Source organism: Centroberyx gerrardi, chromosome 19 (genome assembly GCF_048128805.1).
Source record: "Centroberyx gerrardi isolate f3 chromosome 19, fCenGer3.hap1.cur.20231027, whole genome shotgun sequence".
Classification (NCBI taxonomy): domain Eukaryota; kingdom Metazoa; phylum Chordata; class Actinopteri; order Beryciformes; family Berycidae; genus Centroberyx; species Centroberyx gerrardi.
In genome coordinates, this window is record NC_136015.1 from 15677110 (window position 1) to 15695922 (window position 18813).

The following is an 18813-nucleotide window of genomic DNA, read 5'->3' on the forward strand; positions in this document are numbered from 1 at the left end:
ATTTGAATATGGGCACTGCACCTTTAGATTCATCTACTTCCTTGTTGCAGTAAAGGAAGTCTGCTGTGATTGGTCAATACCTATCGTTCACATTCAAACCTCTGCCAAAACTTTTAAGCCCAGTATTTCTGTGAGCAGAATAACACAGCAGAGGAGAATCCATCCGAATAAAATGCAGTAGAGTAAAACAAAATGATCAAGTGGAACAGTATGATATAGACAAGAATAGAAAAGAATGACAAAAAACAAACATGAAGAAAATGTTCCAAGTGTTTACGGGGAGGATAAACAAGGATTTATGCTTTTCTTCACCGGGTATTTCTACTAAGCTTCACATTTTTACATTTTATGGCCCGGACCCACTGACAGATAAAAAAGGGGGAGAAAAAAAAAAGTAATTTGTCAGTCTACCTTGGTACCGGTTTTACACAAACCACATACCATTTTTTTCTCTGGCTTACTTTCTCTCTTTTGTCAAATTACATCAGTCACCATTACCCAGGCATGAGGCCTGATTGTGTGAAAGAGCTACAGATTAAAAGAAGAGACGAGGGAAGGAAAGGAGAGACGAGTCCGGAGAGCCAAGAGACGGAGGAAAGGGGAAGGCAGGCAGGGTTTTCTAATTAACTATTGGTCAGGGGTCAGATGGACATTTAATCTAACCAATCAGCTTCCTAATTACACAAGTGCTGCCAGAATGGTGTACCTTACGCATATGTGTGTGTGTGTGTGTGTGTGTGTGTGTGTGTGTAGCTGGCTAGCGTTGCGTGTAGAGGTCTTGTTGTAGCAAAATGAACATCTGGCCTCAATATTGGTTCCATGTGTGAACACACTCACAGGCACACACACGCACGTCTGCACGTACACACACACACACACACACACACACACACAGCCTGTGGTGAAATGCTCCCGCCTTACACAAAAAGAAAGAGCAAGAGAGAGAGAGAGAGAGAGACCGACAGAGAGAGAGAAACACAGAAGGACAGAGAGACTGCATATGTATGGCATGACAGAAAAACATTGAGAAATATAAAAAGAACACACACACGCACACACACACACACACACAGACATATACGCATGCACACATATATCCAGTAGTGTGTGTGTAAGTTGATTGTAACAGTAATTGATGTAAACGTCTAAATTACAGCTAGGAGCTAAAATAACCACTGTGTTTTACCGTTGCCATGTCAACATGATGAAAAACACCTGGTTGGCTCGCTAGCGGGGAGGGTGGAACATCTGTGTCACGGGCGCACAGCTGGACCAATGAAACGGCTGTCTGAGTAATCGACATGTGTCTGAACCAATGAAATGCTCGCCGGAATAAGAAGCTATCTAAAAAGACGGCATGTTGGTCTCAATTCAAACTCAAAGCTATTTCACATTATTTGAGACTATGAGATATAAACTACTTCATTACTTCAGAAAACAAAGTAATAAGAGAAGACAGCATTTCTCAACTCTAAATGCATGTTAGCTACAGCCGCTTGTCTGATCACACGTGCCTGATCTGACAATACAATGAGTGTCAGAAGGTTTAGACAATCACAGGAAAGTATTTCCGTGTTACTCCGTTGATCCCTGAAGGAGAAATTCATCTTTTTGCCGCCTCCCCTCCACAGGGGGGTCAAACTGCAGGATCAGCCACAGCGCAGCACCAGACCTGGCAGGCATTCAGCGTCTTGCTCAAGGACACTTCAGCAGGGCGGATGCTTGCAGTCACGGGGGATCGAGCCCGGGCTTTCCGGTTGAGGGACGTTTCCCTAATCACTACGCCGCGCCCTGCTGCCAAAAAATAACCCAATGAAAAACCACACTGCCAAAGCCTGGGATTTGAACGTCACTTTAAGACACTTTTCTGTGACTGACAACTGACTTGCCACTTTCTGAAGCGGTGTGATGTGGTAAAGCATCAGGTTCCCCGGGCAGGTTGAAAACAAACATTATACTTTCTTTTTTTTGTTTTGTTCCCGAGTCGGAATCAGTCAATCAGAGAATTCAAAGCACACACTGGAAATTGGATCAACATCCAAACATGAGCCAAGATACAGTTGAGCTAATGGGCCAGTTCTTGACGTGCGTGAGCCTAAAAGGCCAAGCCGTCGCCTTCCCACTGCGCATGTTGTCAGCTGTAATATGTGTGTATGCGTGGCATGTGTGGGATCGCCAAATTGAGTCTAAATGTGGTTAAAATGGCGTAATGTATTTTTTAAGCCAAATGTAATATTCCTAGCAGACAATGAGACTGCTGTGGACTGCCACACAGCGTAAAGCCACACACAGGTCATAGCTGTGACACACACACAGTCCCACACACACACACACACACACACACACACTCTCACACGGCAACTTATTCACCAATATTTCCATAGCCAAGTGTCCTGACACACACTCATATTCACATACACACAAACACACAGGTTAAATTGCAGCAAACTGGTCTGAATTTTGCACACTAACACCCACATATTACACACGCACGCACGCACACACACACACACACACACACACACACACACACACTTTTTTCTTTCCAGTATGGCTGTGTTTATTTGAGTCTGTGTCCTGATGGGAAATGTGACTGCTACACAAACAAACTGAACAGTCCAGGACAGACCACTCTGCGCGCACATGTGTGTGTGTGTGTGTGTGAGAGAGAGAGAGAGAGAGAGAGAGAGAGAGGGAGAGAGAGAGAGTAGTCCAGTGACTATCAGTACTTCTTCCATTTTCCCACACACATGCACACTATACCTCAGTGGCTGTGGGTAGTCTAGCAAAAAATTAAAGGCAGAATTTTTCACCTTTACTTAAAGGTGTACGGTACGCTGACACATTCCAAAAGGTCTCTTTGCAGAAAACTCTTTTGTCTGTGAGCTCCGAAAGAATTAATAAGTCTGCTTGCAACTATACTGCCATATTAACGTCTGATGACGGGTTTAAGCTAGTTGACTGCTTGCTGCCGTGCTGATGGTGTTGCAGTAGTTGGCGGGATATGCAGCAGTACTAGCACAGGATTAGCTGCCTGCATTGTCACCCAAAAATTCAGGTCAGAAAACAAGGAAACGAGGTGTCAGAGGTCAACAGGACGTCCAGAGGTTGGTTTCACAAGGTGTTTGCAGCGTGAATGCATGGCAAGACGCTGTAATGGCAACAAAGACCGGAAAATGTGGAGAGAATGTTCAGATTACATAACGTGTCAATTACGGAACATAATTCATAACTAAGCTCTCACCGAGAAACTCATTTCATTACTTTTTTCGCTTTTTTCTTCTTCTAACAAATAAGCATTAAACACACAAACAGTGCCACACACACAGATGGACTAAAGCATAAGCTCCATAATTTCCTGTGGCGGATATAAAGTGATGTTAAATTATCAGCACGGCAGAAGATAAGTTCAATTCAAGGTTCAATTTCCTTACAAAACACACACACACACACACACACACACGCACGCAGGCACACGCACACACAGACAGAAGGCAAACACAGACACATAACACATAATTAAGTACACAACGGTGGAAAGAACACACACAGTCACACAGTCAGAGGCACATGTACACTGACACGCACACAAACACAAAATCAACATCATCATCATGTAGACGGCTAAATGAATTCAAGTAGGGAAAGAGGCAAAACGGGAAACAGAACGCAGAGTAACGAGAGCTTTATGGAAATACAGCTGCGTGTGTGAGTGTGTGTGTGTGTGTCTTAAACATAATTAGCTCCGTCGGGCGGAAATGTAAACGGGAGAAACTTTAATGAAACTCTTCTCTGATCTGCTGAAAGCACACATTCGGGTTTATCTCTCTCAGTCGGTCTCTCTCACTGTTCTCTGTCTCTCAGCTCAAATGGAATTGACTGTCATGCATGGGACTTTTAATGCCCCGAGGTTCACATTTCAGTATTGCACATGACCGCATATGATGAACACAATTATATTGTCTTTGTGAGGTCAAATCCATAATTTCTTCCTTTCTTGCGTGCGTCCATTCATCTACGCTTCTCTACCTTCCTTGTTATAAAACTCTCTTTGAAGACGCAATCTGGAATTCATTAGGCCGTCTAAACTTTGGGTATATTCACATATGTTGTTAAAAAGTCGGACTTGTAGGCGGAAATTGAGCTTTTTAAAAATTTCCAACCCCTCGTAACTCAAAAAAAAAACACCATGACTCTAAGTCCGTATTACTTCAACATTTACAAAATAAAAATGTAAACCAAACTTTTACTTTACTGCATATGTAAACCTCATAATGCTGTCAGTTCTTGTCTCATGCACTCAGTCCTTTTATCTAACGCTCAGACAATAAAATCTGAGAGTGAAAAAATGTCTTCAATCTAATAAATCACTATGTAAACAAAGTCAATAGTCGGGCAACATTGTTTCAACAGGGTGACACCGTGCTGCAATTATGGATCAGGCCTTTCAAAGGAAAATACTCTCTTCTCTATTCTAAGCAAAAACCCTCCCATACCATAATACTAAGGACCACATTTTCTGTGTTCTTGTGTGTGTGTGTGCATGTGCGTGTGTGTGCGCGTGTGTATGCACAGACACTTTTGTGTGCGTGTGTGAGATGTGTATTGATCCATGCGTATCAGGTGAGTCGTCCTTTGAGGAAAAGAGGGGAAATGAAAGAAAAAGAATGAAAAGGAAGGAGAGAGACAGATCGATGCAGAGGAGAATAGAGGGAACAAGTGAGGACAAGGGAAACACTGACACACGCGCACACACACACACACACACACACACACACCCACCCACACAGAGGCACACAAACTGAAAGCACACACACACACACACACACACAGAGACTTTTAGATGAAATATGACTGTGGCCATTTGTTTCTGTTTTTGTCTCTTTTTAATCGCCTGCTTGCTCCCCCCCCCCCCGTACACTCGCTCTCTGCATCCCTCCATCATCCTTCCCTCTCTCCTCCTCTTCCTCCCTCCCCCAGCCATAACTCACTCTAGCTCTCCCTCCCTATCTCTCCCCCACCCTCTTCACTCTATGAACAGTCAACTTGTATTTTGGGTGGATTCACCCTTTTTAGTCAGACTCTGCCCAGTAGCGTCAAGAGCTGCATTCAAATAGGACTAGACGTTTGTGTGTGTGTGTGTGTGTGTGTTTAAGTGTCAATATGTGTGCGTGTGTGTGTGTACTAAGCTATTTCAGATCCTTTGCATTAGTGCTCCTCCCTAACCCTGCCCAGTGATGAGTCAACCTCGGTCTGTATGTGTGTGTGTGTGTGTGTGTGTGTGTGTGTGTGTGTGTGTGTGTGAAACGTGTCAGTGCATGCCATGGTAACTGAGAATAAATATTGTGAGGAGAGAGCGAGAGAGAGAAAGAGAGAGAGAGCGATAGCAGCGAAGGCCATATCTTATGAACCTATTAAAGTAATAAGTCTTGTTCCGCTTCTCCTCTCTAACAAATTGTCTCTCTCTCCCTTCCCTCTCTCTCTCTTTCTTTCCATCTCTCACTCCCTTTCTTTCTTTCTCTCTCTCTCGCTCTCACTCAACACTAACTTTTCTTGCCACATACAAACATTTCTCTCTCTCTATCTCACTCTGTCTTCCTCTCCGTTTCCCTTTCCCTCCTTCTCTCTCACGAATGTAGTCACTCTCTCTCTCTCTCTTTCACTCACACACACACACACACACACACCGCCCCACCCAAGATAATGAGTAAACCTCTTGCTGCCCCACCCTGCCTAGTCCGCCAAGTTACTGCCAACACCTCACACACGCATGCATGAGCACACACACGCAATACACTTAAACATGCACAAAGACACCATACACTCAAGCACACAGGGACACACTCACACACACAGATATGCACACACATACACACCACTCTCATATTCAAGACCACTGCTTACACACACCCAAGTCAATGCTCTGACACTACACACACACACACACACGTGATCGTAGCCAATACGCTTTGAGGTGTTGGCAAACCACAAATCTGTTCCCGCCAGTCCATGACATCACCGTGAAGTGAAGCATTCTGGGCCGCAGAGTAGGGAGAGGGAACTGATTGACAGGTAGTAACCATGGGAACTGTCAGTTTGCCTCCCCGTTGCCATAACAACTGGCCAGTTTCTCAATGTTCTGAGTTACAGTTTAATAAAAAAAAAAGAAAAAAATACATCTTATGGGAAAGGAAATTATGTCATTGAATCATACACACATGGACAAAAGCTCACATAGACACACACATATGGGCATACACACTTGTCCACGCTTTGTTAGCAGACATAAATTCATATCGGTACTCTGAATATGACTGAGATATTATGAATCTTAGTGTAGCTGCTCTCCGCATGAGGTCTGATCCCAGCATCTTACTCATAGGAACAGGAGAAAAGGCTTTTTGACAACTAGCGCTCACAACAGGAAGGATCCGGCTGTAGAGAGCTAACTACAATGGCCTCCAAATTCAAAGGGAGAGAGAGTGAATACAGGGTAAAAAAAAGAGAGAAAGGAGAACTAAATGTGAGGACGAGACGAGTGTGGAACAGAGGAGTAAAGAGGACAGATGAGGAGGGTGTGTACGTGTTCCACCTTACCCGTAGCAGGGACTGGGACTCCTCTTTAGCGGCTCCGCCTTTGGCCTCCTGTCCTCCTCCTCCACCGCTCCCTGCTCCTCCTCCTCCTCCTCCTGAGTACTGCTGAGGAGGCATCTGGCTCTGCTTCTCCCCTCCTCCTCCACCTGCACCTCCTCCTCCCGGCCTCCCTCCGCCGTACGGCTTGGCGTCTCCCAAAAACGACTTGGTATCTCCCAAAAACGACTTGGTGTCTCCCAGGTAGACCATGCTAGGTGAAGCCACACCCCTTTTTTGCTGCGAGGCCTCGTGATTGGCTGAAACGAACGACAGTGAGAGGGGGGAGGGGAAAAGAGAGGGGCTCCCACCCCCTGCGCCTCTTTCTACCCCTCTGTCGCCTCCCATTCGCTCCTTGGGCACCCACAGTAAACCGTGGGCCTGCTCACCTCCTCTTTCTCCTAGTCCTCTGGTCTCCCCAAGAACCCAGCCTTTCTCCCGCTCTCCTCTCTCTTTCTCCTCTCCTCCCTCACTTTTTACCACCCCTCCTCCCTCTTCCCTCCCTCCTTCTGCCAACCTCCCCTCAGGTGGTGCGAGGGAGTAGAGGAGGCGAAGATCCCCCTTGCTCTCTTCTTTAATAGCTAAGGTAGAAGGAGCTGAGCAGCCATTGGCCGAGAGCGCTAACGAGGGGCTTAATGAGGTTGTCAGTGAGGTGGCTAACGAGGTGGTTGTCAACGAACTTAACGAGGGGGAGGAGTCATGACAGTGGGCGGAGTTAAAATGGTCGAGGAGGGCCGACGAATCGGGTGCCGTGAAGTCGCAGCGTCGGCAACGGCAACACGCGTGGACACGCCTACAGAGAGAGAGAGGGGGAGAGAGAGAGAGAGAGAGAAGCAGGGAGTGAATTAGCAATGTAGATGAACATGTAGATATGAATATAGAATGAATATGAAAAGGATTAAGGATATTTATTTACTTTTTTAATATGGAATTTGATTGAAAACAGTGTTGTTATTCTTGCAAGTCTAAATGTTGTTTGAATCTATAAATAGTTTGTTCGCATTTGTATTTGTCAAACCCTGTTTCCATAATACACACAAAAAAACAGATTTTGTAATGAAGAATTAACCTTCACTGTGACAGTAAGTCACATCGTCAGAACAAGTCAGAACAGTAAGACTATGATAATAAATACAAGAATAAAGACTTTGGTAACTGTCCTGAAAAGTCAATTAATTTTGTCAATGTAAAATGCAGCAACAACAGCAATTGATTTGCCACTGATAGAACAATCATTCTGAATCATTTTTAATGGCTTGGATATGACACCTCATGAAAAAAAATTGTCCACTGTTGGAATTTTGAAGGAAATCTACTCTGTGAATTGACTGAATTCAAAGTGCATTGGTCCCAGCCCTGTTTCCTCCAACCAGTCAGGTAGAGTTTCACCAACCCTGTGGCCAAAAAGTGACTCAGTGTTCCACTAAATCACAACGAATTAAAACAAAACTGAGAGGAAAGTAAATGAATCTGAATGACACAAAATGAATCACCCATCGACCAACCACCTTCATTTCCTGCTGGCTGAGGCCCTGGATGACCGGCCATGTCCCGTACACACAACACTGGGGTTTTTCCTGGCTCAGAAACGGCCTTTGCTGCTACTTGTCTGGGCCAGCGAATGCTATCAATCGACCCTCTGTACCATGAATTTGGACCCTTGTTGTTGAATTTTGGACCCTTGCTGGCCCACCAACTGGCCCCAAATAATTTTCAATGCTGAAGTGGCTTGATTATATTTAGGCTATTATAGGAAAATGATGATTATACACTGTATAGAAATAAAGGCCTAATAATTCAGACCTGTTAGAGAGAGAGAGAGAGAGACTGGTGAGCCAACAGCCTGGCTCACCAGTCTCTCTCTCTCTCTCACACACACACACACACACACAGGCTCTGTGCAGGTATTTACAAACAGACCCCTAGCTAAGAACTTTGACAAATGAGTCAAAACTTGTGTCTTGCTCACATCTCAGTCTGAATGAGTGACAGTGACATCTCATTGAGCACTGCTTGTCGGGTTCATTTACAACAGCTCTCATGAGCGCCGCCCTGCTGGTTGTGTTGTGTTTCTGTATAGCAACCAATAATAGAACATGGGAAAATCTCATTGAAACAGTTGAAAGTCACATTTTACAGCACCAAACTCATTTTTCCGTTCTGGCAGCTTTGGCACCCGCCAATCACGTGTTGGAGCCCGCCAAAAACCCTGTACATATGCATACAAAAAAAAAAAACAACAACAAGCAGCGCACACACAGATGACCACCCACACAAACATTAGAAATTCATCTCGGAATACAATTTGTAAGACTATAAACCATCTGCCAGCATCCTGTCTGGCACATGTGGCTTGCATGATTGACAGGAAGAAATTGTTGGACAAACCAGCCAGCAGCACAACACCAGGAATCTTTGATATGAAATGTAGGTTCAAACAGATGAAGTGCACAACTAAATTCAGGAGATGCAGTGCAGTTTCCTCCCTCGTATTTGTCTCCCTCCCTCTCTGTCTCTCTCTCTGTGTATGTTTGTCTCTCGTTCCTGGTCTCTTTCCATCTTTCTCTGTCTATCTCTTTATAAAGTAAAAAATGCCCTCGATTAATTGCTGAAGCAAATGAATGCCTTGGGCAATGATAGAAGTTCTACCAGAGCCAAAAGATTTGGGTTGGTGCTTTGAGCAGCATGATTTTGACTTGAGCAGATCAAAATAGACCGTGCATTAGTGGAAATGTGTGTGTGTGTGTGTGTGTGTGTGTACACCTTGTACCTAGTAGAGTTAAATGTCTCCAGATGCCGAACAAAGAGACAGTGGCCTCTCTGTTTGTCAGCACCACTCACACACATGTATGCACGCATGGACACACACACTTATTGACTGATTCATTCTCTCGCTTGCTCTCTCACACACTCTCTCTCACACACACACACACAGTTTATATCATTCATTCTACACATGCACTGATCCAATCCACCTTTCCCCTGAGCGCTGTCAACAGCAGCATCTGTCTCACATACACTCAATCAGTCCCTTTCCATGGAAAATAAGAGGCAGGATATTACAACTTCATACAATCCAAGTATTCTAAATGTTTATAATATGTCATATTCATAAGACTGAAAATCCCTCTGTATTAAAGCGTTTTGAATTCATATATTTTTACGAGCTGTCCCTAAATAGGGGATTAATTGTTGGGGTTTTTGCGAAATAAAAATGTATTTGTCAGATATTTACAATGTTTTTACCTGCTTCTGAGTTATTATTGGGAATGATGAGTTGGCATCACAACAACATGCACAGGCCTTCCGGAAACACTAGGTCATTTTGCCCTTGATGCATGGTGGCATTTATTTGTGAGGCAATAGTGTGGGGAAAGCAATTTTACAGATTTGTCGATTAAATCAACTATTCAATTAGAGGAGGAAAACGGTGAGACTAAGTCAACTCAGATTTAGAGGAGAGGAGAGGAGAGGAGAGGAGAGGAGGGGAGAGGAGAGGGGAGGAGAGGAGAGCAGAGGAGAGGGGAGGGGAGGGGAGGAGAGGAGAGGAGAGGGGAGGAGAGGAGAGGAGAGGGGAGGAGAGGAGAGCAGAGGAGAGGAGAGGAGGGGAGAGGAGAGGAGAGGAGAGGAGAGGAGAGGGGAGGGGAGGGGAGGGGAGGGGAGGGGAGGGGAGGGGAGGAGAGGAGAGCAGAGGAGAGGAGAGGAGAGGAGAGGAGAGGAGGGGAGAGGAGAGGTGAGGAGGGGAGAGGAGGGGAGAGGAGAGGAGAGGAGGGGAGAGGAGGGGAGAGGAGAGGCCGAGGTCAGCTTCAGTCATACCCATATACTGTATATAGGATAGTTAGGAAGAGACAACCTCTCTCTCTCAAATGACCGGTGTGTGTCCAGGTTCGCAAGTCAATACACACCTGCACATAACAAGTCCACCCACGCACACACACACGTACAAGCTCAAACACACACACACACACGCTTCACGCCAATAAAGCTCATTTTTGAATTTGAGACAGAATTGTCATATATGTGTTAATAAACTCTCGTTTGTGTATGTCTGTATCTTAAAAATATAAGAGAACTTCAGTTACAGTGTTTTGGTGTGAAAAGCTACTTTGAGACTGATCAGTTTGTCTCAGCTGGTAACTTTTTCTTTTTTTTTTTTTTCCCCGACACCACAGTCCTTTGTTTTGAGCACTTTGTAATTAAATCCCCAATTTTGTTTTCTAGAACTTGGCCTTGGAATCGTTTTAGGTTTGGTTGATTTTAGTGGCGGTGTGAAACTTTCTGGCTTCATTTCAGTTTTATTTGATTTGAGCTCCAAGATTCAGAGCTTAGATTCTGTTAAGAACGTGAGTGGACTGTGAAATCCCCTCCCTCTCTCTCTCTCTCTGTCACCCTCTCTCCCCTTTCCTCTCTGCTTTTCTCCCATTTTCTCCCTTTCTTCCTTTGTCTTTCTCCCTCTCTCCTTCATCGTCTCTCTCCTTCATCCCGTCTCCCTGTCTCCCCCCCTCCTTCCCTCCCTCTCTCTCTCCTTTCATCACCTCTATCACCGGTCTCTCTCTTTCCCTCTCTTTCCCTCTTCCTCTCGCCCTGAAATACATCAAACCTTTAAATCTTTCATCGATTTGTAGCAGAAATCTGGGTAAGATGGCTGTGTCAGACTGTAATTTATCTGTGTGTGTGCGTGTGAGTGAGAGAGTGTGTGTGTGTGTGTGTGTGTGTGTGAGAGAGAGAGAGAGAGAGAGAGAGAGAGAGAGTTAGTTTGTGGGGGCTGTGTATGTATTGAGTAACAGTAACTTGTGTATGTGTGTTTGTGAGCATATATCAAGTAGCTATAATTTGTTTGTTTGCATGTGTGTGTGTTAGTCAAGTGTGTAATTTGTATTTTATGATATCAAACTCCCATTGCTATGCACCAGCAATCTGGGTCAATACTCAAATACCCGATAAGATTTTAAACGATCTATCCAACGTCTCTCTGACTCTCTAATGCTGTCTATCTCTCCGTCTGTCTCTCTCTCCCTGGCTCCATTTTTCCCACTCCGCCCCTCTCTCTCTCTTTCCCACCCTATCTCACTCTTGCTCTCTCTATCATTTGCTGGCACTATCACTGCAAATCCGGTGTGCGTGTGCGTGTGTGTGTGTGTGTAGGCGACGGGTTGGTTCTGGAGTCTGGTCTGACCTCTCCAGGCTGTTTGGAGGTCTGTAATACAGAGCGTACCTTATTGAGCGGGCCACACACACATACACACACACATTTGTACAGGCAGCCACGCAAACATAATTTCACATTTACACACACGCAAACACAAACGTTACACGCTCTGAACTGGGCTGGGCTCTAACTCGATGGTCAAATGTTCTATATCGACGGCCTGAGCCTCTTTAGAAAAAGCTGCTCTGGGAAGGATTGCTTAAGCTACAGTGAGTCAAATATTAGTAGTTGTCATAATAGAGTCATAGTCGTAATAGATACAGTAACATGTTTACATAGTTACATGATGTCTCCACTGGGCAGTTTTATCTTAATATTTAAAGAAACAGGTTTGTGACTAGACTGGTTCAAATCCTCAAAATGGGATGCAGACAACAAGACACAGACCGGGTTCTAGCTACACAAGTTTTAGCCTGATTTTAGGCTCAATTTCACCATCCTGACATGATTTCAAGATTGGTCTGAGTCTAATTCAACAGATATGGGGTACTCGGCACCGACAGCCAGCATGGCTAATCTTGTAGTGTGAGAGGAATTAAAGACCCAATCCTGCCTCGTGTTGCCGACTGACTGCATTTCAAACTTTGATTTCCAAGACTTGAATAGGGACAAATCTGGATGAACTCCTCTGGCGTGAGAAGGACAATGAAACAAATCTCTAACAGTGTGACATGCTGTCCATTGTCACAGGTCTGGGCAGTTCCCAGGTGGCAATGTCTCTAACCAAATGTCTGTGAGTGTCTAACTGTATGATTCTTGAAGTGGGTTGTAACTGAAAAAAAGAGCCAGTGTGCTCAGTCAACCTTTCCTAGGTGAATGAAGGTATTCAAAAAAAGAAGAATTATAGGGATTTGAATTCCTGCTCAAGCAACACATTGACATCTCTCTGACTTAAGAGTGGAATTTACATACACATAGTCATCTGATGACTGGAGCATTCAGCCATCGACTCTAAATGGTATATTGACTCTTTGAATAACGTTCAGTCACATTCATGCACTCAGTGTAACATTCAATCACTGAGTGAATGAGCAACTCTAAATCAGTGTGTTTAGAAGAATTGGCAAATTGAACATAAGAGTGCAATTGTGAATTCACTGACTTTTTCAGGTGGCTGCCCCCCCCCCCCCCCCCCCGCCCTCACACACACACTCACACACAGACGGGCTACTGCCTTTTTAATGCTTTTCTATGATAACTGAAAGGTGGATTTGCTGTTTGTCTTTTAGTTCTTTTGAAGCTTTTCATACCTTTTGATGCCTAACCCTCAACACTGGAAGCAAAAATCTGTATTACACTGCTAAGATATTATGTCACACACCCGCACATACTCTCTCTCTCTCTTACCTGTAGTGTCTAAAGATCTCCTCTTCCACTTCTGTGATGAAGTGACACTTTGTACAAGAGTACTCTCTCTCTCCTCCTCCCCCCTCCTTCTCTCCCCCGACCTCCTCCTCAGCCTTGACATGTGGTGATGCCCCCTTTAGGCTGATCAGGGTATGGCAGCTTTCATAGTGTTGGAGCAACACGTCGATGTCGGTGGTGGCAAACGCACACTGGTCACACAAGTGGGTGACCCCTAGGATTCGAAAAGCAGGACAGATCAGTCAGTTAGGAGCGGGAAACAAAGGAAGGGTCATATTGTAAAGAAAATAAAACCAAGGAGGGGGCAGACTGCTAGAGACAGAAAATCGAAGAAAGAATAAAGCTATATTTTACTTTGACAAAATGTTCTGTAAAAATGTGCTAAATCATTTTGTTGAAAGGTTAAATATCCCTTTAATTACCTTGTGTGACGACAGGATGGGCGGGGTTAGAGGGGTGAAAGGTTGAACCAGAGATCACACCTGCATCACCTCTAGGATTAGGAGGGGTCACGCTGGGTGAGGTGGCGGTAGCGGGTTTCGAACCCACGGCGTCCTGTTGCTTGGTGGACTGAGGGAATTTGGCACAGCATTTAGGACAGGTGGGCCTCCGACAGGCGAAGGGGTGGGACACCTATGAAGAAAAATAGGACTTTCAACACTCTTTTCTACAGATGTGCTAGTTTTTCTAGTTTGTAGATACTGAGAAAAGATGGACCATTTGGTGCTATGACTGTGGAGACACATACATTTTTTTGTCTCCTAGTGGTTTAAATCTAAATTCTTCACTGTGCTGTAATGGTGTACTTTCTGTACAGATGATATCACAGAGCTGGGAGTTAACAATAATACTATGATATCACGTCATTTACTGTGAGTGATGCCACCCTCACTTTTGGCTGTTGTCCGTCCGTTTTGCCATTTTAACAGATGCAACGGCACAGTTTGGCAGCTGGCGCAAAGGAGGGCGGAGGGTGTGTGGGTAGATGGGGGAGAAGCAAGGGAATTTTAAGTAGACTGGAGCAATTAACTCTACATTGTTCATAAATCCCATTTCATTTTCTGTTGCTTACAAAACAGTCCATTCTTTCTTTCTTATGAATAGAAAAGTAAACAAATAAACTTTCAATATAAACTTTCAAATTTCAATATTTCATTCATCTAACCTCTCCCAGGTGTTTGTGCGGCTGACAGAGCCCCTGTGGACAATAGATGCAGTGCTGAATGCAGCACCGGTGTATGGAGTGGTTGTGTTGGTAGTGCAGTAGTAACGGTGCTACTACGATCACATCTGCACTGTGGGCCATTGAGTACCGGAAATCACACAACTGACAGTTATAACTGGTCACGACCGCTTCTGAATCACTGCTGTTTGGGTCTCCTAGGAGCAGAAAAGAGAGGAAAGGTCAGTGAAATCAAACGGTCTGGGTCGCTTTGGAGCAGAGAAACAAGGAGATGTCAGACAGCCTAAAAGGGGTCAATTGTGTCATGATGCTGGAGGCGGAACACAAGGAGGGTCAAGCAGCATCATGATACTAGGCACAACAAACAAGGAGGGGTCATATTACTAGGAACAGCAAGCAAGGAGGGGTCAGGCAGCATCATATTGCTAGGAACAGGGAACAAGGAGGGGTAAAGCAGCATTATAATACTAGGAACAGGAAACAAGGAGGGTCAAGTAGCATCACAGTAATAAAGCACAAGGAATTGTGGGGCGCATAGCAGCTGATACCAAGTTTTCTACTATTTAATTTTGTTGCACTTCATTATTAACCTTGTCTTGGTAATAGCATTTAAGTGGCTATTTTGTAAATACAGAACACTGCATTTACTTTATTCCATTTCATTACCTTGGTTCGTGCCGGATGGGTTGGACGATGGATCTTTGCGGCTTTTGGATGCGATGTGGTCTCTCTCACCTCCCTCTCTTCTCCCTCCTCTCTCCCTCTCTCTTTCCATCCCCCCGGGGTTAGAGTTGTTGGGGCTCATAGCACCTCCTGTGTTCGCTCTGTGTCTTTGTTCGTAGTGCTCTAAAAGCTTCCCTGACCCTCCGATCCACTCACAACTCCAGCTACAGAATTTACACCAATAATATGTCAGGACGACGCCTCTGCCCGCCTCCCCCGACCAGCTTGACGAATCCCTGACCGGGATAGAGTACCCGACCAACGAATCGTCTTCCGCTCTCACTGCCACTCGCTCCGCCCCATCTAAGACTTGACTCCTCCCCTTCGCCTGGTTGTCGTGGCTTGCCAGGTTATTACTGGCCAGCAGGGGTGTGGTGGGCGGAGTTTTGACCTTATTTGGATGGGAGGACAGGAAGTGTTGTTCAAGTTCTAAGGAACTGCTGCCCATGTATGTGAAGTTGCAAAATTTGCAGCGGAAGTACTTAGTGTTTCCCTGGCAATCAGGGGTCTTCCGGCCAATCCCGATTAGCGTGCCGCCCAGCGTCACCTGTTGCCGGTCAGAACAAACAGAAAGACAGAAAGAATAGGTTACATCATGGTAAATGTATGTTTCATTATACAGCCATATATATATGATCAAAACTCAGTTGGCAGCTTGGTTAGGGATGTCACCGGGTAATCTTCCTGGTCCAACCCTGGTGCTACCAACACTGCCTAATACTGCAGGGGTGCAAGAGCACTAACTGACAGTTAGCTGACAATAGCTTGGCTCATAACTGTGATACAACACAATGGACTGTTGTTTTCAATATGTCTGTCCTTGGGAAAATAAACACAAACCCACTCATAGCTTTGGAAGTCAAAGGTAAGAACTGAATAAATGTGAAATAAGGTTGTCATTCTTAAATCCTGAAAAGAAGCAGTGTGTGTGTGTGCAGCTGTGTTGCTGCACACACACACACACACACACACAAAGTGCAATAGTCTAACCAGGAAAATGATGGAATCATTTAATGCCTTTGGAGGACAGGTAAGGAGCTTGTCACGGTATGCTACTGCTGCTTTAGCACTTAAGAACAACTTATAACCCAACAGCTATCATATAACTTTATAAGATTAAAGGGTTGTCCTGGCCCTACTGTACTATCCATTGTATGAGGCCAACTTTTTACATTATTGGGCGTGCAACCTGATGCCCGTCTGTTTTTTATTAGATTAGCCCCAAGACTGTTTGTGATTATAATGTGCTGCTGGCTATATTGGTGAGCAGCATATATAGTCACCCAGGCAAGTCTTACAGTGACTCTAACATTACTACTGTACAGACTGGACCTTGTTTAGGGTATACTGTTGACTGTCTGTTAATGGAGATTTGGCTAGGTGAAAACGCAAGTTGTGTGCATTAAGCAGTTGGCTAGATGTTACCTGTATCAAGATGGCAAGGTTGACTGCCTCCATAGATCAAAGCTAATGTCAGCAGGCTTGTTTGTGTTCACCTGCTTCATTACAAAAGCTAACAGCTGAAGTTAGCTGAGGTGAAGTGGTGATGTACAGTTTCCTCAACTTTTCACATTGGGACAATATTTTACTTGATTTCCGCACTGAAAGTGTGGGTGAGCATACATTTTTAATACAGTAATAATTATCAATTTGTCGCAGCAATGGAAATTTCTGTCATGTTTTGAAACGCCACATGGAAGCATCGTTCTCACAACGAAAGCTTGGAGTATTTATTCCATTCGTTCATTTCATCTTTGTATACGTCCTTCAGATCTAATGCTCGAACCAACAAACTTTGTTCTTCATCCTTTTGTTTTGGAATCATAATTTGGCCATTCGATACTATGTCGCAGGCGTCTTGGGAGGACACAAGAATGGAGAAGAATGCATATTCATAACAGCTATTTTATGAGCACAGGAAGCAAAGAGGGCAGAGACGAGACAGAGTGAGAAGAAACAGGCTACAGAAAAGCAAAAGAGCAAAAAGAAGTAAAAAACAATATCCAGCACAACGCAGTGATTACGAAAGTAAAGTAAGAGGGATGGTGAATTTCAGTTTCATTGAAGTGAATAAATTCAGAAGGCTAAATGAGAGCTATTACTGTGTGTGAGCTCACAACAGCAATCATCCAATCACCACGTACCACAGACCCAGCCCAGGCAATTAGACAAGAGCCAAGCATCAAGTCATTTTACCAGGCAGAATGGACAGAAAGACAAGAGGAGAAGGAGAGAGAGAGAGAGAGAGAGAGAGAGAGTGAGTGAGAGAGAGAGAGGAAGGCAAGGCATGAGGAGTAGAAGGGAGGAAAGCGATGAAGAGAGAGAGAGGAAAGAGGGATGGAAAACAAATTGAAAAGCGAGAAAGGGAAAAGGGGGAATAGAGTAAGGGAGAGTGAGAGACGAAGAAAGAGAAAGGCATTGAGCGAGAGAGCGGCAGAAGCAGAGAGAATGAAAGAGTGAGGGATAGAGAGATGGAGGGGGAGAGAGACAGAGAGGGAAAGAGAGCTGGGGAGGAATGGAGGGAGAGACGATGAGAATAATAAGGAGAAAGAAGTGTAGAACGGGGAGAAAAAGAAAGGAGAAGCACAGTTAAATGTGTCTGACAGCTGTTTCATTACACTGCCTAACAACCGATTATAACTACTGGTTTCAAAGTCTCTCTCTCTGTCTGTCTCTTTCACTCCCTCTCTTCTCTCCCTCCTTCATCTCTCTCTATCTCTCTCCTCCTTTCTTTCTCCCTCTCCTCCCAGACTCTTTTTTTCCCCCCTGCAATCTCATTGGTTGACAAGGCGTCTCGTCCTAGCAAATGACAACATGGAATTTTCCAAACGTGGGCGGGAGAGAGAAAAAGCGAGTGAGGGAACGAGAGAATAGAGACCCCTTTCATTCGTTTTTTATACTTTCACTTTTTCTTCATAATGACGACTTAAGCCCACTGGATTTTCTATTTCTGACTCTGTGTGCGTGTGTGTGCGAGTGTCTGTGTATGTGTCTACTGTGTGTATGCGTGTGTGTTTCTGTGTCCATTACGTGACTTACGCCCATTACAGACTGCTGGTTTAAATGAAATGAAACTCCTTGACTACCCTACACACACACACACGCACACACACACACACACACACACAGACGTTTATTAGATCATCTTGTTTAAATCTTCCAGACAAAACTCCACTGTTCATGTACACACATAAAGCCGTAATCCATGACCCAAATGTTAACAAAAAGGGGGTAGCCCCACCACGGAAAAAAAATGATTTATAATTTTAAAAGCCCATATTTTTAGTAAAACATATGAAATTCATTTTTAAGCACCAAGCAAGCCATTAAAATTATTTTTAGGCATTTAGCTAGCTATTCATCTTATTAGAGCTAATTTAGAGACTTGCAGTGAGTGGGCAGGTTGGAGTTCAGTCAATCACAGTTAGGCATATGGTTGTTGATGGACATACTGGCTGTTGGCGAGATTAAACATGTGACCTTTAAGCAATGTGACAGTCTGTCTAACCACTCTCTAAACGATACATTACTGTGAAATATATGGGTTGATAATTAGGCTGCAATATGTGGACGAAATATCATATTGCAGTTGTAATAAAACTTGAAATATTAACAGTTTAGGTCTGTTTTTGTGTTTTAAGTGTTCATTAAATTTGATGAGGTTCGAAAACACTTTCAGTAACTACAATAGTTGATTGTGGAA

The 18813-nt window shown here is 44.3% G+C and overlaps 1 protein-coding gene across 1 annotated transcript in view; it reads right to left on the reverse strand.

Moving 5' to 3' along the window:
• trps1 (trichorhinophalangeal syndrome I) overlaps window positions 1–18813 on the reverse strand; it is a gene marked incomplete at its 5' end in the record, with an annotated part of 69243 nt that overhangs the window by 45099 nt on the left and 5331 nt on the right. Inside the window, 5 exons of the mRNA XM_071900051.2 lie at window positions 6598–7423; window positions 13187–13418; window positions 13627–13837; window positions 14370–14584; window positions 15054–15657. Coding sequence (XP_071756152.1) covers window positions 6598–7423; window positions 13187–13418; window positions 13627–13837; window positions 14370–14584; window positions 15054–15657 — 2088 coding nt within the window. The remainder of the gene's footprint in view (window positions 1–6597; window positions 7424–13186; window positions 13419–13626; window positions 13838–14369; window positions 14585–15053; window positions 15658–18813) is intronic.